This window comes from Oryza glaberrima, chromosome 2 (genome assembly GCF_000147395.1).
Source record: "Oryza glaberrima chromosome 2, OglaRS2, whole genome shotgun sequence".
Lineage (NCBI taxonomy): Eukaryota > Viridiplantae > Streptophyta > Magnoliopsida > Poales > Poaceae > Oryza > Oryza glaberrima.
In genome coordinates, this window is record NC_068327.1 from 397,388 (window position 1) to 414,388 (window position 17,001).

The 17,001-nt window shown below is 41.5% G+C and overlaps 3 protein-coding genes across 3 annotated transcripts; 1 reads left to right on the top strand and 2 right to left on the bottom strand.

Annotated features, from left to right (window-relative positions):
- Positions 1-311: 311 nt before the first annotated feature.
- LOC127762811 (uncharacterized) lies at positions 312-1,978 on the bottom strand. The gene is made up of 2 exons (XM_052287306.1): positions 1,777-1,978; positions 312-1,680 (listed from the first exon to the last, which is right to left on the bottom strand). The coding sequence occupies exon 2, from the start codon at positions 1,673-1,675 to the stop codon at positions 527-529; it is 1,149 nt and encodes a 382-aa protein (XP_052143266.1). The 5' UTR covers positions 1,676-1,680; positions 1,777-1,978; the 3' UTR covers positions 312-526.
- Positions 1,979-8,291: 6,313 nt separating this feature from the next.
- On the top strand, positions 8,292-12,349 carry LOC127761383 (probable LRR receptor-like serine/threonine-protein kinase At3g47570). Its single transcript, XM_052285671.1, has 2 exons — positions 8,292-11,292; positions 11,424-12,349. The coding sequence occupies exons 1-2, from the start codon at positions 8,292-8,294 to the stop codon at positions 11,792-11,794; spliced, it is 3,372 nt and encodes a 1,123-aa protein (XP_052141631.1). The 3' UTR covers positions 11,795-12,349.
- Positions 12,350-14,013: 1,664 nt separating this feature from the next.
- Positions 14,014-15,659, bottom strand: LOC127764771 (uncharacterized). Its single transcript, XM_052289685.1, has 3 exons — positions 15,462-15,659; positions 14,981-15,076; positions 14,014-14,664 (listed from the first exon to the last, which is right to left on the bottom strand). Exons 1-3 carry the CDS (start codon positions 15,637-15,639, stop codon positions 14,402-14,404), a joined length of 537 nt encoding a protein of 178 aa, XP_052145645.1. The 5' UTR covers positions 15,640-15,659; the 3' UTR covers positions 14,014-14,401.
- Between the last annotated feature and the right edge of the window lie 1,342 nt (positions 15,660-17,001).

Here is a 17,001-nt window from a genome sequence, read left to right on the forward strand (position 1 = left end):
CTGCAAATGATTTTTTTTCTGCTCTGCTGCAAATATGATTTTTGAGATACAATGAACAACACATCAGGCAGGCGCAGGCGCGCAATGAGATGGAACTAGTTGAATAGTTTAATTTTGTAGAGCGAATCTATTTGGAATATCTGTTGCAGGTGCATCACTCCGGTCAAAAACATTTCAGCTTTGGGATGTTGTTGCTCTGCTAACTGCTAAGGAAGATATATCATCTTATTGTGCCCAAATTTTACAACATTTTGCTTTCTTAATTGTCAAAATAGCTGCAGCTAAATTTTCCAGAATGAAGAAGGAGCATATATAATAAGAGGACAACCTCTTAATAAGGCTGTGAATTCCTTGTCTGTTGGTAATATAAACGAATGGAGTACCATTATTATTATTGCAATCTCGCTTGAAATGAAAAGGAAAAGGGATATATATAAATGATATACTCACTCCGTCAGAAAACAAAATATAGCTAGTTTTACCGGAGACTAGAGAGGTGTAATAAGTAAATTAGGGGATGATGAAATTAAAAGACTCGAGAGTAACCACGAACGAAATCACCGTTTTGGAATGCGTAGCGTATAGACTTGTGCACGACGACGGCGTCGTCACTGCCCACCACATCAACGCCGGTGAGCAGCAAGAACCTGTCGTTCTTGCTTTTTTCGCTGGCGACGCGGAAGAATGGATGAAGTGAGATGTTGTGTTGCTCCTCCTCCTCCATGAACCTGGCGATGCAGAACCTACCGGAGCCGAGGTGCACGGCATAGGTCTCCATCAGTAACGATCGCTTGGGCGGCGCCGCCGCCGGCAGCCGGTCTAGGCCATCCAACCAGCACCTGACCATCACCTGCGCATCGTAGGAACAGCAGAGATCGGAGAGATCGCAGGAACAGAGGTACAGCCCCAGCCTCGGCGTGGAGGAGAGCCCAAACCATTGCCCGTGCTCCTCCACGTACTCGCCGCGCCCCATGAACGGCATCCCCTTTTCGCCAAGCTCCCTCCACTCCCCAACCTTGGAATTCGTGTCGAACGAGAAGGTCCCGGCTCCGTGCGCCGCCGTCACCCAGAGCTCCTTCGATTCGTTCAACTGCACCACCGCGGAGGCGGTGATGTCGTAGCCAGCCTTGGCGAAAGGAGGCGGCGGAAGAGACCGCCAGTACCAGCCCATCCTGGAGGACAGTGAGTCGTCGTCGTCGGGGAGTAAGCCGTAGGTGAGAGCCTCGAAGCAGCCGGGGTTACCGGAGAAGGGCACCCTCTCGATGACGTAGAGGCGGCCATCGTCGGCGGTGAAGGAGATTGGCTCGATCTTGGGCTTGCACGGGTCGGGCATGTAGCGGACGGCGGCGGAGGCGGCGCTGTAGAGCAGACCACGGCCGTCGACGTCGAGGGCGAGAAGGCTGTCGTCGCCGTCGCTGCCGCCGCCACTGCCGTAGAGGTACAAGAAATCGACGTTTCCAGGGCCGGACAATGAGGAAGGGTGGAAGGTGATGGCCGGAGGAGGCAGGCCGCCGGCGGCGTCCTCCACGTCATCTGGATCTAGTACTTTGGCTGCTTGCCGACGTGCTGGACATGAAAAGAGGGCCGATGCAGCGACGCGGTACAGCTTGTACGCCGTCGCGTCGCCGCCGCCGCCGGCGGTGTCCACCACCAAATTCACAAACCGCCGCATCATCGTCTCTGTTGATATTCTTCTACTCAAAATTTTTCTTTTCTATATACCCTTTTTTTTTCCTTTTGACAAAGAGTATCTTCGATCCGGAAGAAATCACGCACCTTCTGGAGTATGCAGTCTCGCTCGTCCTCACGCGATAGGCGGACCGCCGAATCTCCTCTCCTCGGTGGCGCGTGATCTCGACGGCGGGGCGGGATCTCGGGGACGGCGGGGCGAGATCTCGGTAGCGGCCTAGCGGGCGGCACGGGAGGTCGGGGAGCAACTTTTTTTTTCTTTTCTTTTTTTTTTTTGTTGGGCAATATATACGGCCATACGGGACAGTTATCTCATCGGACCAGATCGAGATGTTGTGTTGGGCCCATTGTCCGCCGAAAAAAGTTTTATGCGTGTCACATGAGACATGGTACATATGAATATATATTAAAAATATTATTAAATATAGTCTAATAATAAAACAAATTACAGATTTCGTCTATAAACTGCGATATGAATTTATTAAGTCTAATTAATTCGTCATTAGTAAATATTTACTGTAGCACAACGTTGTCAAACCATGACGCAATTAGGCTTAACATTTAATACTTCATACATATGTTCAAACATTCGATATGACAGCTTGAAAAGTTTTTACGTAGGAACTAAACCGGGCCTTAGACAAAATTTGGCCTAGAACTGTTAATGCTAAAATTTGGTAAGAATTTTTAAGTACATTTAATTAACGAAGTATCACATGACTTATACAACAGAGATCGAGTTTGAGGAGTTAATAATACCATGACATGGGTGGTAAGTTTTTTATTTATGAATGTTTTTTTCATCTTTACAAAAGTTTGTATCGTATCTAAATAGAACTTTTATCGGTCTATATGTATAAATTTGTATATCCAGGATCCCTATAATTTATCTCACGGATAAATACAATTACTCTTGGCGCATTGCTATCATTCTCTCCGAGGTTTTTATTTATCACCAGCGGAACTTGGTGATAAGGATGTTAGATCCCGATCTATCAATAGGTATTGATAAACAATTGATTTGAGCGGAGTCGTGACGCAACTCGATCCGGCTTCTGAACGAGCGTGCTACTGAGCCCCACAATCACAACACCACGTCTCCTCTAGTTATCAACTGTGCCGAAACCCAGTTGACCTTGCCGAGAAGGCTAATCCCTGAATATGAATCGAAGAACACAAGCAAGAACAAGATATATTACAACACAGTTGCATATGAATGATTAAGCACACAAATTTGGAGTTCCACAAACCGATATAGCGGCAAAACTGTTCTTGACAGATTAATCTAAACAAAACCCTCACTCTAAACGATGATGGCTACTGAATAAATATGATTAGGAACGTCCTAGGGTTGCCCTAGGGCGCACACCCCTTTGGCCTAAGCCCATGACACAATTACAAGGCCCAAAACCAAAATCAGATTCGGACTGGATGAGGTGTGTGGCTTGTTTTGCATATTCCCGGCAGCTCGGTAGGAATTTTGACGTGGAACCAAAATCATCTGAAAGTAGACTGCATAAGCTTTCCAACAAGTACTCATGGGCCCCGAAATTCCTTCTATATCAGCGGTTAGGTCCGTTTGAAGTTGATGCTGTCAGGAGGTCTGAATCCGAATCCAAAACGTGTAGAACTTTATATCTTGTCTTATATGGATCAAAAGTGACGTGGTGAGATGGAAGTGAACTTGGAGAAGGTCTTGGTTTGGTCCCAATCAAACATTAAGGGCCTATTTGGATTGCTACCAAAAACATGTTCTACCAATATTTTGGTAATTTGAATAGTAGTTGTGTTTAATTTGGATTGAAGCCTATTCATTGGTAATACCTAATTTAGATTTGGTATCATCTAGAACATTCTTCACTACAATTTTACATTTTAGCTATATATTGGTTGCAAACCAAATATGATCAATGCAATCTTACCTTACCAAAGATTTGGTAGTGCCAAAACTTGCCTACATTTTGGTACTACCAAAAAATTGTTAGGGTAACAATCCAAATAGGCCCTAAATTTGGCTTGATGAAGCTATGCTCTGCAACGGACAATCACACATGAACCAACATGAGGGGATGGATCTAAGATCTGAGTATATTTCATATGGAAAATCGAAAGGGGATTGACAAGCAATTCAACAACCTGAAACAACTATATTCATGCCGATGGATGTTGTTCTGGACTTCTGGTATAAAATCTATAGCATCCAAAACATTAGTACTCCTCAGCGTTAACCATGCAAGGCGAGAGGGGAACATGCGACAATAGAGAGAGCACCGAGTTGTGTGGCAGAGTAGGAGGAGGTGAGCACCAGCGGGACGAGACGATGGGGGCGAAGGGGATCGTTGAGGGGATTGACACGGTGGAGGTAAGGCAAGCGGGCTATCGGCGCTAGCGCTGGACGAATGCCTTTATTTCCCTGCTCTCTCATGATTTGAGGTAGCTAGAAGCAAGAGAGTATCGGCAATCAACCCAACTGGTGGAGTGCGGCGGCGGCGGCGGGGAAGGACCTAGCCGTCAGGAACCACCACGGTGCCAGCGGGGGCAGTGGAGTGCCGTGGCGGCGGGGAAGGACTTTGCCGGCGGTAACCACCACAGCGTCGGCGAGGGGAGGCTGCGGTGTAGTGCGGCGGAGGTGGGAAGACCTCGCCGTCAGGAACCACCACGGCGCCAACGGCGACTGAAGAAGTCGGCTCCGGCGAGGGTAGCGGTGGGCTTCGGCGGCGGCCGCCGCTGGGGACGACGGCGGCTCCGGCGTGGGTAGGTGGAGTGCGTGGCAGCAGCGGAAGGGGACGACCTCGGCTCCGGGGACGGCGGCTGGGGAAGAAGTCGGCTCTAGAGAAGGCAGCGGAGGAGCGAGACGGTGGCAACAGTACATGTGAGGAGGAGCGAGGAGAAGGAGCCCCCAGTCACGCCTGGAGAGGGCGAGGCGTAGTCTTTGTGCGTGGAGATTATGAGATCATGCGGTGGAGATTGGTGGACGGTACGGATTATACTTGATCTACGGATGGACGGTAGAGATTTAGCCTATAGGATTAAAGGGGTAAACTCCTCATTTTTATATTAGTATAGATATAGATATAGATTATGAATGGCCCTTGAGGCCTTGGACAATTCATGCATATGCTTGTTAAACCAACATGGCAATTGATCTAATGGCTCCAATGTGCTAGATCCGTTGGCTCTAATGCGCTGATGATGTGGCTTAACGTGGAGCTTGTTTTATAGGAGTTAATGCTTATAGTGGGTACCAACCACTCCCTCTGTTTCTAAATATTTGACATCGTTGACTTTTTTATACACGTTTGACCATAAGTCTCATTCAAAAACTTTTGTTAAATATGTAAAACTATATGTATACATAAAAGTATATTTAACAATGAATGAAATGATAAGAAAAGAATTAATAATTACTTAAATTTTTTGAATAAGACGAACGGTTAAATATATTTAAAAAAGTTAACGGCATCAAATACTTAAATACTTAGGAATGGAGGGAGTATATAGAAAGAAATGATAGTTAGAAGAAGAACGATAATATAGTTGATGGTTACAAATGGTATAATGTAAAACGTGGTTGAGGTGGGGAGTCCCCCGACCCCCGTGTACCTTAAAAAAAAACGTGGTTGAGTATCCTCTACCTGTAACGTGAACTGTTTGGCTTTTTCCAGCTGTCAATGATCCCTTAAATTGGGAGAAGACTCCGCGTCGGACATCCGATATTCCACCAAATATTGGATGCCGCGCGTCATCACACCACCTGCGTATGCAGCATGCAAAAAAAATCAGTCAGACAAATGTCCCAGTTAACTAACGAGTGAAACATCAAGTTATTTAGTGTGAAAAAAAAATCAGCAACTGAAACATTTAAAAAGTTTATGAAACATGATTAAGATACACGTTGAAACATATCGCTATTACATATAAAACAACCAATGTTAATGGATTGAAACATATGTTTTTCTTTCATCAAAATATAATTATGTGATATCTTGTTGTAAAGATTTAATTACAAAGAATACAACGGTGTGATCAGATCGTAGATCGGATAATTAGTTTAGGAGAAATTTTTTTTTGAAACTTGTTAAAATGCATGCATGCATGCATGTATGGATGAGGTGGAGAGAGAGAGAGTAGTGCAGTTAATTTTAGAAATTTTGTGAAACATATTGAAGATACACATTGAAATATATCGCTATTACGTATGAAACAAAGAAAAGTAATTTTCACAAAACTACATGTATTTTGACTAAATTATCACAAAACTACAGATTTAAGAAGTTGTATCATAAAACTACACATTTAGCACCAAATTTATCACAAAACTGCATATTTTAGGTTAAGTATCACAAAAATGTATATTTAATATTGAACTTATCACAAAAACTACAACTTTTGAAGTTTAAATCCCTAGCACCATTGTTATGGTGGAGCTATAAACATTATTACTTTGTGATTAAATTGGTTCTAAACATGTAGTTTTATGATAATTTACATGTAATTTTGTGACACTTCATCTTAAATGTGTAGTTTTATGATAAATTTGGTGTTAAATGTGTAGTTTTGTGATACACTGAGTTAAATACGTAGTTTTGTGAAATTTACTCAACAAAGAATGTTAATAGATTGAAACATATGACTATTTTTTATTACAACTAATGCAGATGCTGGAGACAGGGTGTTAGTAGTAACACGCATGACCCATGGAACTCAAGTCCAGCTGTGCTCGCTAAAACCCAACATGATGCTTGGAATTTTCTCTCATTTATTAGAAACCTTAAGTCTCAATAAAGAAACAAGGCAGTGCGTATGCAATGGCACCTTTTTTTATTGTTTTCACACATTTTATTACAGTAAGTATATGAATATTTAATTTTGGTTACTTTTACTTATAACATCAAGTTAGCCTATTGTTTAATTGGCCGCATGTCTACCATCTGCACACATGACATGCGAGATGCACAACATATAATTCACTCAGCACTGCATAGAGGGCATCACATTAGGCGCTTCCTCAAATATTAGACGGTATAAAAGTAGTCAAGCACATAATATATGATCGACCTGAGAAAATGAACTCAACTCAAAAATTCTGACTAAGAAATAATGCAGCAATAATTCATATTTTCCTTCCCAGAGTTAGAACACAGCTTTCGTATTGGGGCAAGAAGCAGTATAAGGCCTCCTTCAATGGTTGAGCTAGTGCACTAGCTTATACTTGTCCACCTCATACAAGAGATAGCAAAAAGTCTATCTTTTTAATAGGTTGTCTCATAGCACATTGTTCAAAATGCTTTGGTTTCCACAACCCCTCTCACATTTTGTTTAGGAGCTTAGCTCTTGAAGAAGAGATAGTGCACTCTCTCTCCTTATCTTCTCTCTCTTCCACGTCATACAAAAACTGATGTGGAGATTTATGAGCTAGCTGACTCACCCTTGTTGGAGGAGGCCTAAGACAAGTGTGTTCCTGTCAGCACTAAAAATGCCATGAGCGAAAGCAAGCCACAGCACCAACAGCAACAGAAACCGAGCTCTGAGCTCCGGGTTGAAGATTTTGTGTGCTATCTTTGACTCTGAGCTCACAGCCTCAAAAGCCATCAGGTCCCATCTGATATTTCTGATTAGCCTGATGACCAACTCAACAGAAGTAAAATACCCGTACTAACCAGGTTGTAGTCACACTCGCATAAGAAAAATACTCCCTCCGTTTCGAAATGTTTGGCGCCGTTGACTTTTAGCACATGTTTGACCGTTCGTCTTATTCAAAAAATTTAAAAAATTTAAGTAATTATTAATTCTTTTCCTATCATTTGATTCATTGTTAAATATATTTTTACGTAGGCATATAATTTTACGGAGGGAGTACCACATAAGGCACCGGAGCATATCTTTAGCTGATGGTTCTAGCTTCCCCTACCTTGCTATTCAGTAAACAAAAAAAAAGCAGCCAAATAGCATAGGTCGATCACTGCATGGGCATATTCAGAAATTACATGGAACCAATACACCTTGTGGACTGGATATTAGATAGCATGCGAAAAGTCAGTTACGTGAGAAAGAAGCATATTGAAAGAAGAGGATTCTAGTCAACAATGGTAGATTTTATTTTAGTGTTGTGCGTCTACCCATCCAACTCATTTATCAGCATGCAAATTTTGCAGTCATTTTTCACCACCAAACTCAACTGGCACCATCATATGTGAAATGATCACACACATAAGATATTCACTGTCGGCTATCTTTGAAATACAAGTTAGGCACCACTCTCCCATCTAAAATCATATATAATTATATGTATTGTAATCCTTCAGTCAATAATGGATGGAGGACATCACATTAGGCATCTCCACCAATACTCGACAGTATAAAGTAACCCAGCAATATTAAAAAAAAATAAAGTAACCAAGCACATAATATGTGATTGACCTGAGAAAATGAAGTCAACTCAAAGGTTCTGGCTAAGAAACAATGCAGCAGCTGATTCAGAGTTAGAACGCAGTTTTCATTTGGGGCAAAAAGCAGTAGGCACAATCATTGGAATATACGAATATAAGACAAGTGTGTGCCTGCCTGCACTTAAAATGCCATAAGCAAGAGAAAGCCACAGCATGAACAGCAAGATGATCCGCTTGTTTGCTCCATTCCCAAAATTCATTCCACTCTTGGCTGTTTTTATCATCTCATGCTCTCTGCCATTAGCAATCAGCGATGACACTGACACTGATAGAGAAGCCCTGCTCTGCTTCAAGTCTCAAATCTCTGATCCAAACGGATCCTTAAGCTCATGGAGCAACACTTCCCAGAACTTCTGCAACTGGCAGGGTGTTTCATGCAACAACACCCAGACCCAACTCCGAGTCATGGTGCTCAACGTCAGCTCCAAAGGCCTCAGTGGTTCAATACCACCTTGCATCGGCAATCTGAGCTCCATCGCAAGCCTCGACTTATCAAGAAACGCATTCCTTGGAAAAATTCCAAGTGAGCTCGGACGCTTGGGACAAATCAGCTACCTGAACTTGAGCATCAACTCTCTTGAAGGCCGTATTCCAGATGAGCTGTCCTCATGCAGCAATCTCCAGGTACTCGGCTTATCGAACAACTCCTTCGAAGGTGAGATACCACCAAGCTTAACCCAATGCACTCGCCTCCAGCAAGTTATACTATACAACAACAAGCTTGAAGGCAGTATACCCACCAGATTTGGAACGCTTCCTGAGCTGAAAACTTTGGATCTCTCCAACAACGCCCTCAGAGGTGACATACCACCATTGTTGGGCAGTAGCCCGTCTTTTGTATATGTTGATCTTGGGGGCAATCAGCTCACAGGAGGAATCCCAGAGTTCTTGGTAAATAGCTCATCCCTTCAAGTGCTTAGGCTCACGCAAAATAGTCTTACAGGAGAGATCCCTCCAGCCCTCTTCAACAGCTCCACATTGACAACCAATTACCTGGACCGTAACAACTTAGTTGGTTCCATACCACCTGTTACAGCAATTGCTGCACCTATTCAATACCTTAGTTTAGAGCAGAATAAACTCACAGGAGGGATACCAGCCTCACTGGGCAACCTTTCTTCCTTGGTTCATGTTTCTTTAAAAGCAAATAACTTGGTGGGGAGCATCCCTAAGAGCCTAAGTAAGATCCCAACCCTAGAGAGGCTAGTTCTCACATACAACAATTTGACTGGTCATATGCCACAGGCTATTTTCAACATATCATCTTTGAAATATCTTAGCATGGCCAATAACTCACTCATCGGCCAACTACCACCAGATATAGGCAACAGACTTCCAAACCTTGAAGCCTTAATCCTATCAACAACACAGTTAAATGGGCCGATCCCAGCTTCTCTTCGCAATATGTCCAAGCTAGAAATGGTTTATCTTGCTGTTGCTGGTCTCACTGGTATAGTGCCATCTTTTGGATCCTTGCCAAACTTGCATGACCTTGATCTTGGATACAACCAGCTTGAAGCAGGGGACTGGAGCTTCCTCTCATCCCTTGCAAACTGCACTCAACTGAAAAAGTTGGCCTTGGATGCCAATCTTCCCTCACAGCTCAACTGGTTGTGGCTCAGGCAAAACAAACTTTCTGGGACAATTCCATCAGAGATTGGTAACCTTAAGAGTCTCAGTGTTCTGTATTTGGATGAGAATATATTTAGTGGGAGCATCCCACCAACCATTGGAAATCTTAGCAACTTACTGGTTCTAAGCTTGGCACAAAATAACCTCTCGGGCCTTATTCCTGATTCTATTGGCAACCTTGCCCAACTAACCGAGTTTCATCTAGATGGGAACAACTTCAACGGGAGCATACCTTCAAACTTAGGGCAGTGGAGACAATTAGAGAAGCTTGATTTCTCCCACAATTCATTTGGTGGAAGCCTGCCAAGTGAGGTCTTCAACATCTCTTCCCTGTCACAAAGTTTGGACTTGTCCCACAATTTGTTTACTGGGCCCATACCACTAGAAATTGGCAACCTCATAAATCTTGGAAGCATCAGTATTTCAAACAATCGCTTGACTGGCGAAATACCGTCAACTCTAGGGAAGTGTGTGCTTTTGGAATACCTTCACATGGAAGGGAACCTTCTTACTGGAAGCATTCCACGATCTTTCATGAACTTAAAAAGCATCAAGGAGCTGAATCTCTCTTGTAACAGCTTGTCAGGAAAAGTTCCAGAGTTCCTCACTCTCTTAAGTTCTTTGCAGAAACTCAACCTTTCATTCAATGATTTTGAAGGGCCAATACCATCAAATGGTGTCTTTGGTAATGCTAGCAGGGTTATCTTGGCCGGAAACTACAGATTGTGTGCGAATGATCCAGGGTATAGCCTGCCCCTTTGCCCTGAATCAGGATCACAAAGTAAACACAAGTCTACTATTTTGAAAATAGTAATTCCAATCGCAGTGTCTGTTGTAATTTCATTGTTATGTTTAATGGCTGTTCTTATCGAAAGAAGAAAACAAAAACCATGTTTGCAGCAATCCAGTGTGAACATGAGGAAGATATCATATGAAGATATCGCCAAAGCAACAGATGGGTTCTCTCCCACAAATTTGGTTGGTTTGGGATCCTTTGGGGCTGTTTACAATGGCATGTTGCCGTTTGAGACCAATCCAGTTGCTATTAAGGTTTCCGATCTTAACAAGTACGGAGCACCCACAAGCTTCAATGCGGAGTGTGAGGCATTAAGATATATTCGCCATCGAAATCTTGTCAAAATCATTACTTTATGCTCTACGATTGATCCAAATGGCTATGATTTTAAAGCACTTGTCTTTCAGTATATGCCAAATGGAAGTCTAGAAATGTGGCTACATCCAGAGGACCATGGGCATGGTAAAAAGAGATTCCTAACTTTGGGTGAAAGGATTAGCTTAGCCTTGGACATTGCATACGCTTTAGATTATCTTCACAACCAGTGTGTATCCCCAGTAATACATTGTGACATCAAACCAAGCAATGTTCTTTTGGATCTTGAAATGATTGCATATGTCAGTGACTTTGGGTTGGCAAGATTTATGTGTGCTAATTCAACAGCAGCGCCTGGTAACTCTACAAGTTTGGCTGACTTAAAAAGATCCATTGGATATATTGCACCAGGTGAGAGAAATTGGAAACTTATACTGATTTATTGACCTGTATGCTTCAGCCATCTTATTAACTTATCCAATGTTACATGGATTGTAGTTTTCTGCCATTCACCTTTCTTATGTTTTCAAATGAAAATGCAGAGTATGGAATGGGTGGGCAAATATCAACAAAGGGTGATGTCTACAGCTATGGAGTGCTGTTGTTAGAGATATTAACTGGAAAGCGTCCAACTGATGAAAAATTCAATGATGGTTTGAGCCTCCACGATCGCGTGGATGCTGCATTTCCCCACAGAGTAACTGAGATTTTAGACCCCAACATGCTACACAATGATTTGGATGGTGGAAACTCCGAACTGATGCAAAGTTGTCTCCTCCCATTGGTTAAGGTGGCCCTCATGTGCTCCATGGCATCACCAAAAGACCGGTTAGGGATGGCACAAGTTTCCACTGAACTACACTCCATCAAGCAAGCATTCCTTGAGCTCTCCAGTGGAGGAAAAGTAGTGTGAATAAACCTAGCTAGTATGCCCTCTCTTCTTATTTTTCCAAATTGGTAGAGTGCCCACTCCCCTGTGGTGCGCAAAGCTATGTTGCTTTGCAACTACTGTGTAAGGCTACTTCTATTACCATAACTAAGTCTATATATAAACAGGGGTGGACGCAGCAGGGGGCAAAGAGGGCTTGGGCACCCTCTACTGTCGGCACGCCCCCTGGAAACCATACATTATTCAGCAACCAAGTCCACACTAATACAAGCCAATCTCATGGTCTCATGGTGCGATATTGCGTATAGGCTGCAGCCACTCGTTAATGGCAGGCAAGCAGACACATGTCAACACAGCCATTGATGCTAGTATTGGCCATTAACATCCATTTTTGCTAACTTTTCTTAGCTTAGCTCATGACAGTATAAATCAACAACAAAAGCTTCGATAGTGTTCATAACACAATGGTACTATTTACTTTAATGATAATCTCGTATTGGTCTTTTTAACTAACACCTCCAAAAATTTTGTTCTGTGTTTCCCCGCAAAAAAAAAAAAAAACGGTTCTGTGTTCGCCACTGTATATAAATAACCTCATGAATCTATTATGTGTTTTGGAATTAGGACAGCACCAAATGCAATGTTAGCAGGCTGTCGACACACCCAAGATATGGTTACAATTCCACGGTAGTTAGTCAGCGGCACAACTCACATCATACAACGGCATAATAACGCGCATAGAGCAAAACGGGCACACAGCTGCGCCTGCCCAAGTGCGTTAGTGCGTGCTGCGCGCTACTACTTTCAGAGGCATTTCCACAAACACACCACGCGCGTTCGAAGTCCATACACGAAATCGAGCACACAGGCATACGCAAAAAAGTCAGAAAAGCAGTAGCACGCTGACCTCGGAGACGACGGCGCCGGCCTGGCAAACCTGCCATCTTCCACCGCGCCTGCGCCGTCCATCGTCTCGTCTTCCTCCGCCGCTCCGCGGCGGCGCGACAGGCTCGACGCCGTCGAAGGGTTGGAGAAAGAGAGAGAGGGAGGGTGACAAATTGTTAATGCTGCGCAGGCCGTCCTCATAGATCTATTCCATTCTCTCTCTTAATAACTTTTTATTACTCCCTCCTCCTAATATGTAAGTATTTTTAACATAATGTTAAATTAATTTTTTTTACTTTGACAACTAATAGCAAAAAAAATAAAAATGATTAATCATGTAAATTTGATGTTGCTGGTTTTATCATTAAACAAATTATCTTAATATGCAACTCTTTTTATTTAAAATATTTTACTTTTATATACTCTTCGTTTCTAAATATTTAACACCATTGACTTTTTTAAATATGTTTGACCGTTCGTCTTATTAAAAAAATTAAGTAATTATTAATATTTTTCTATCATTTGATTCATTGTTAAATATACTTATATGTATACATATAGTTTTACATATTTCACAAAAGTTTTTAAATAAAACGAACGGTCAAACATATGCTAAAAAGTTAATGGTGTCAAATATTTAGAAACGGAGGGAGTATATTGTTGGTTAAAGTAACATCTTGAATCCCCGCAAAAAAAAAGTAACATCTTGAAGACTGTGCCAAGATATAAAAATGCTTATATTTTGGGACGGAGAGAGTAGCAAGTTTTTTTTCCCTCTCAAAAAAATCTCATGTAAATTCCAAACATTTTTTTTCATTTCGTTTATTTAAATTACATTTTTTTTTCATTTAAGGAAGTCATACACATGCGCATATACGCATGAATGTGCGCTTTAACACATCCTATAAGAAACACTCTTAATATAGTTACAATTTTATTGAAGGCATTTTCGTCGTGTGATATTTATGAGCAGCATGATTTGAACCAGCTGAACCACCACATATCGGTCTTTCCTAGTTTCAAATATTTTTATACGTATGAGGAAATAGTTCATCTTTGTTCAACAGTTTCAGATACGTTTGGAGCAAATTTACATCGATTTGAATACAAACTTTTGGACATGAATTTCTAGCTATGTGCTATATTTTTTTAATAATGAAAATGAATTATATCTCCAGTCTTTGCCCACGGACACACAGTAACAAGTTTTAGAAGAATTTAAAATAGACGTGATCTATGTCCTACTTAGCTTGGCTTGCTATGTCCTGCGGCCTGGCCAACGATACATTCCATGTCGACCTATGGTAGCAAAAGCAATTCAGTTTATAATAATGCTGCTATAAATTTAGGGGGGGGGGGGAGTGAAGGAATATTTACAGATACTTTTGTGGGTACAAACGGACAATTTTCCTACCATGTTTTTTCGAGGTTTCTTAATTGTCAACTTTAAAAATAGTATCAAGACATGGTACTATTTATAACATAGGAAAAGTTCTATAATTAATATTTAGACAAATAAGTTTGATACATCTTACTCCCTCCATTCCATAATATAAGTTTTCTTAGATGTTCCATAATATAAGGCATACATGCAAGCATGCCATTAACTATGACATCTTCTCCATTAAATTATTACTTTTTAAATCCTCTACTCCCATGTTATCTAATCCTATTGGATGCATGCATTAGTATTTATTAAGATGATCCAAACTACAATATGATAATAATTATTTCTTAGTTTTTGGATTAAGGGTGGTTGTGCCTTATATTTTGGAATGGAGGGAGTATTAGATATATGTATATAGGATTATATATATCTTGTGCACCCAAGATGGTTAAAGGGTTGTACTTGAAAAGAAAGATGGTTAAAAGGCTCTTCTTTTTTCTACATGTAACTACATTTTCTGGTGGAATACACTTACCTGTCGGCATGTATTGGTTGCCATGCACGGACGAGACTGTAGGATTGTGAGACCCGTCGGGACCACTACCATATCCAACTCCATGTTCTACAAAGCAATTATGTGAATTTTAAACCAAGTTGAATTTCACGTATTAGAATATGTTATATTTTTCCTTAACTATATAATAGCTAGCCGATGTTATATATAGATATTTCCTCTGGTTCTAATATGCAGTACAGTTAAGTAGTTTTACAGCTTTTATACACCTTTTCTATTTCCATTCCATGTTTGTTATCTTTCCAAAATGCTACTACTTTCAAAAATAATTGTCTCATATTTTACAGAAAACTCTGATATATTTTCTTGATGGATAAACTATTTTTTCTATGAGTATCTAAAGTTTCAAGTGAAATGCACTTGCCTGTAGGTATGTACGGGTTATTGTACACGAAAGAGATTGGAGGCTCGTGAATCCCCCCAGGTCCGCCACCTCCGCTTCCATATCCACCTCCAGCTTCTACAAAATCAACCACTTTAAATAAATTTATGCAGTAAACTTTTAAACATGTTTGTGTTTTGAGTATTAATATATTATATTTTTCCTTTACCCAATAGGTAGCATATGTTCATATATGACTATTTCCTCTTATCCGAAATGCATTGCAAGTAGTTTCAGAACGTCTATACACTATTTTACCTTTTATTTCAAGTTTATACTTGTCACGTAAATGCTACTACTTTCATAAGTAACTCCCATATTTCTATAGTAAAATATAAATGAAAGACAATAAAATAATCTAATATACCATTTTAAACTTCCATTAGTAATGTTAAAAACCAATTACTTCGTCTGAAACCAGAGTGCAAATCAGAGGAAATGTTCCACCGGCGTGCGTCCTCACCAGCGAAAGGGCCACCGCCGCCGGGCACCGGCGGCGCCCACTGCGGTGGGAAGAAGGGCGGCGGAGGCGGCGGCGGCGAGAGCGCGAGCGAAAGCGACGACGGCAGCAGCAGTAGTAGGAGCGCCATGGCCGCCGCCGCCGCTCGTAGCCCGAAGCGAAGCCGACGAGCTGCTCCCATGGCCGCAGATCGAGCTCGCTCTACTATACTTGATCAATCGTTCTCTGAAATCTGAAGCTGATAGCACTCGGCTGTGGTTTTCACGTCCAAGGCTTTGCCCCCATATATATATAACATATAAACGCAACGACGCGGTTTGCTATGACAATGCAGCTTCTCTACTTGCTAGCCAGCTAGGAGTGAGCAGTCCATCACTCAATAGAGCAGTATACAGTTCGAACTGTAGTGTCAAATCCTGCTCAATCAGCCACAGGTTCTGATTATAATGTATACTAGTAATATTATGCTTGTTTTGAGAGGACAAACAAGTGGACTGCTTCTGCGTCTGACCACTGAAAGATTAGGCCTGAAGACTGAAGTTTCCCTAAGAGCAGGTACAATAGGCTATTTAAGCCGGCGGTAATAGTGCCATGTTGGATTTACGGATGAGCTGAAGAGGACAAGAGGACAGAGGGTGTGAGCCGGCAACTATTTAATCGCCGACTGCAGCTCCAAGACGAGCAAAGCGGCACAGGTCTCCTCCTCCTGGCCCACGTAGTGGTTATGGGGTCCACACGAACGGCAGGACGGAGCGATGGCTAGCTTTTCAATCGCCAACTGAAAAGAAAAGAGTTGTTGGAAACTGTGTACAGATAGCTTATTGCATACACTACTTCCTCCATTCCAAATTGATCTACATATTTCATAGGTACACCAAGACCAAGAAAAGCTAATAACTCTCTTATACTATATTTACTCTAGCAACAAACTCGATGCATGCACCATCCCACTATTTCCTAGCCAATAGCAAATCAAGATATTGCATGTGGGTTATAAATACTTATGTGCATACATGCATCAATGTCCATTTACTCCAATACACAAATAACGAATAGACTTAATAAATGAATACAAATATGTACATCATTTAGGAATAATCTCAAAAAAATTTATATATAGATCAATTTGGAATGGAGGGAGTAATTTTTAGCACTATCTCTATGTGTTATTTTTAGAGCCATCAGTCAGCTGTACTATTAAATTTGCTCTAAGGTATACCAAACAAAGAATCTGCTTAAACTCATCCTCCTCACAGCTTGGGATTTGTAAAAGAAAATGAGCCAAAGAGCCTTCCAACATAAAAAGCTCTCCACAATAACGGCGGTGACAAAAATCAAGGAGGAAGTCAAGGCCTGAGCTTTAGCAAGAGCAAAACGTCTCTCAGAATTAGGGGTAGTGTTAATGGGTCCTTTCACAACCCACTTCAGCCTTTAAATATTTTTAGCTAAAAAATGTACTCCATCCGTCCCAAAATATAGCAATTTTTAGATGGATGGGATATGTTATAGTACTACGATATGTCCCATCTACCTAAAAGTTATT

Bases quoted from the DNA above. Each gene is read 5' to 3' on its own strand.
- LOC127762811 (XM_052287306.1), bottom strand. From the start codon at position 1,675: ATGATGCGGCGGTTTGTGAATTTGGTGGTGGACACCGCCGGCGGCGGC.
- LOC127761383 (XM_052285671.1), top strand. From the start codon at position 8,292: ATGAACAGCAAGATGATCCGCTTGTTTGCTCCATTCCCAAAATTCATT. The intron at 11,293-11,423 runs GTGAGAGAAATT...ATGAAAATGCAG, and splicing joins CATTGGATATATTGCACCAG to AGTATGGAATGGGTGGGCAA.
- LOC127764771 (XM_052289685.1), bottom strand. From the start codon at position 15,639: ATGGGAGCAGCTCGTCGGCTTCGCTTCGGGCTACGAGCGGCGGCGGCG. The intron at 15,077-15,461 runs GTGAGGACGCAC...TTGATTTTGTAG, and splicing joins CGGCGGTGGCCCTTTCGCTG to AAGCTGGAGGTGGATATGGA. The intron at 14,665-14,980 runs GCAAGTGCATTT...ATTGCTTTGTAG, and splicing joins TAACCCGTACATACCTACAG to AACATGGAGTTGGATATGGT.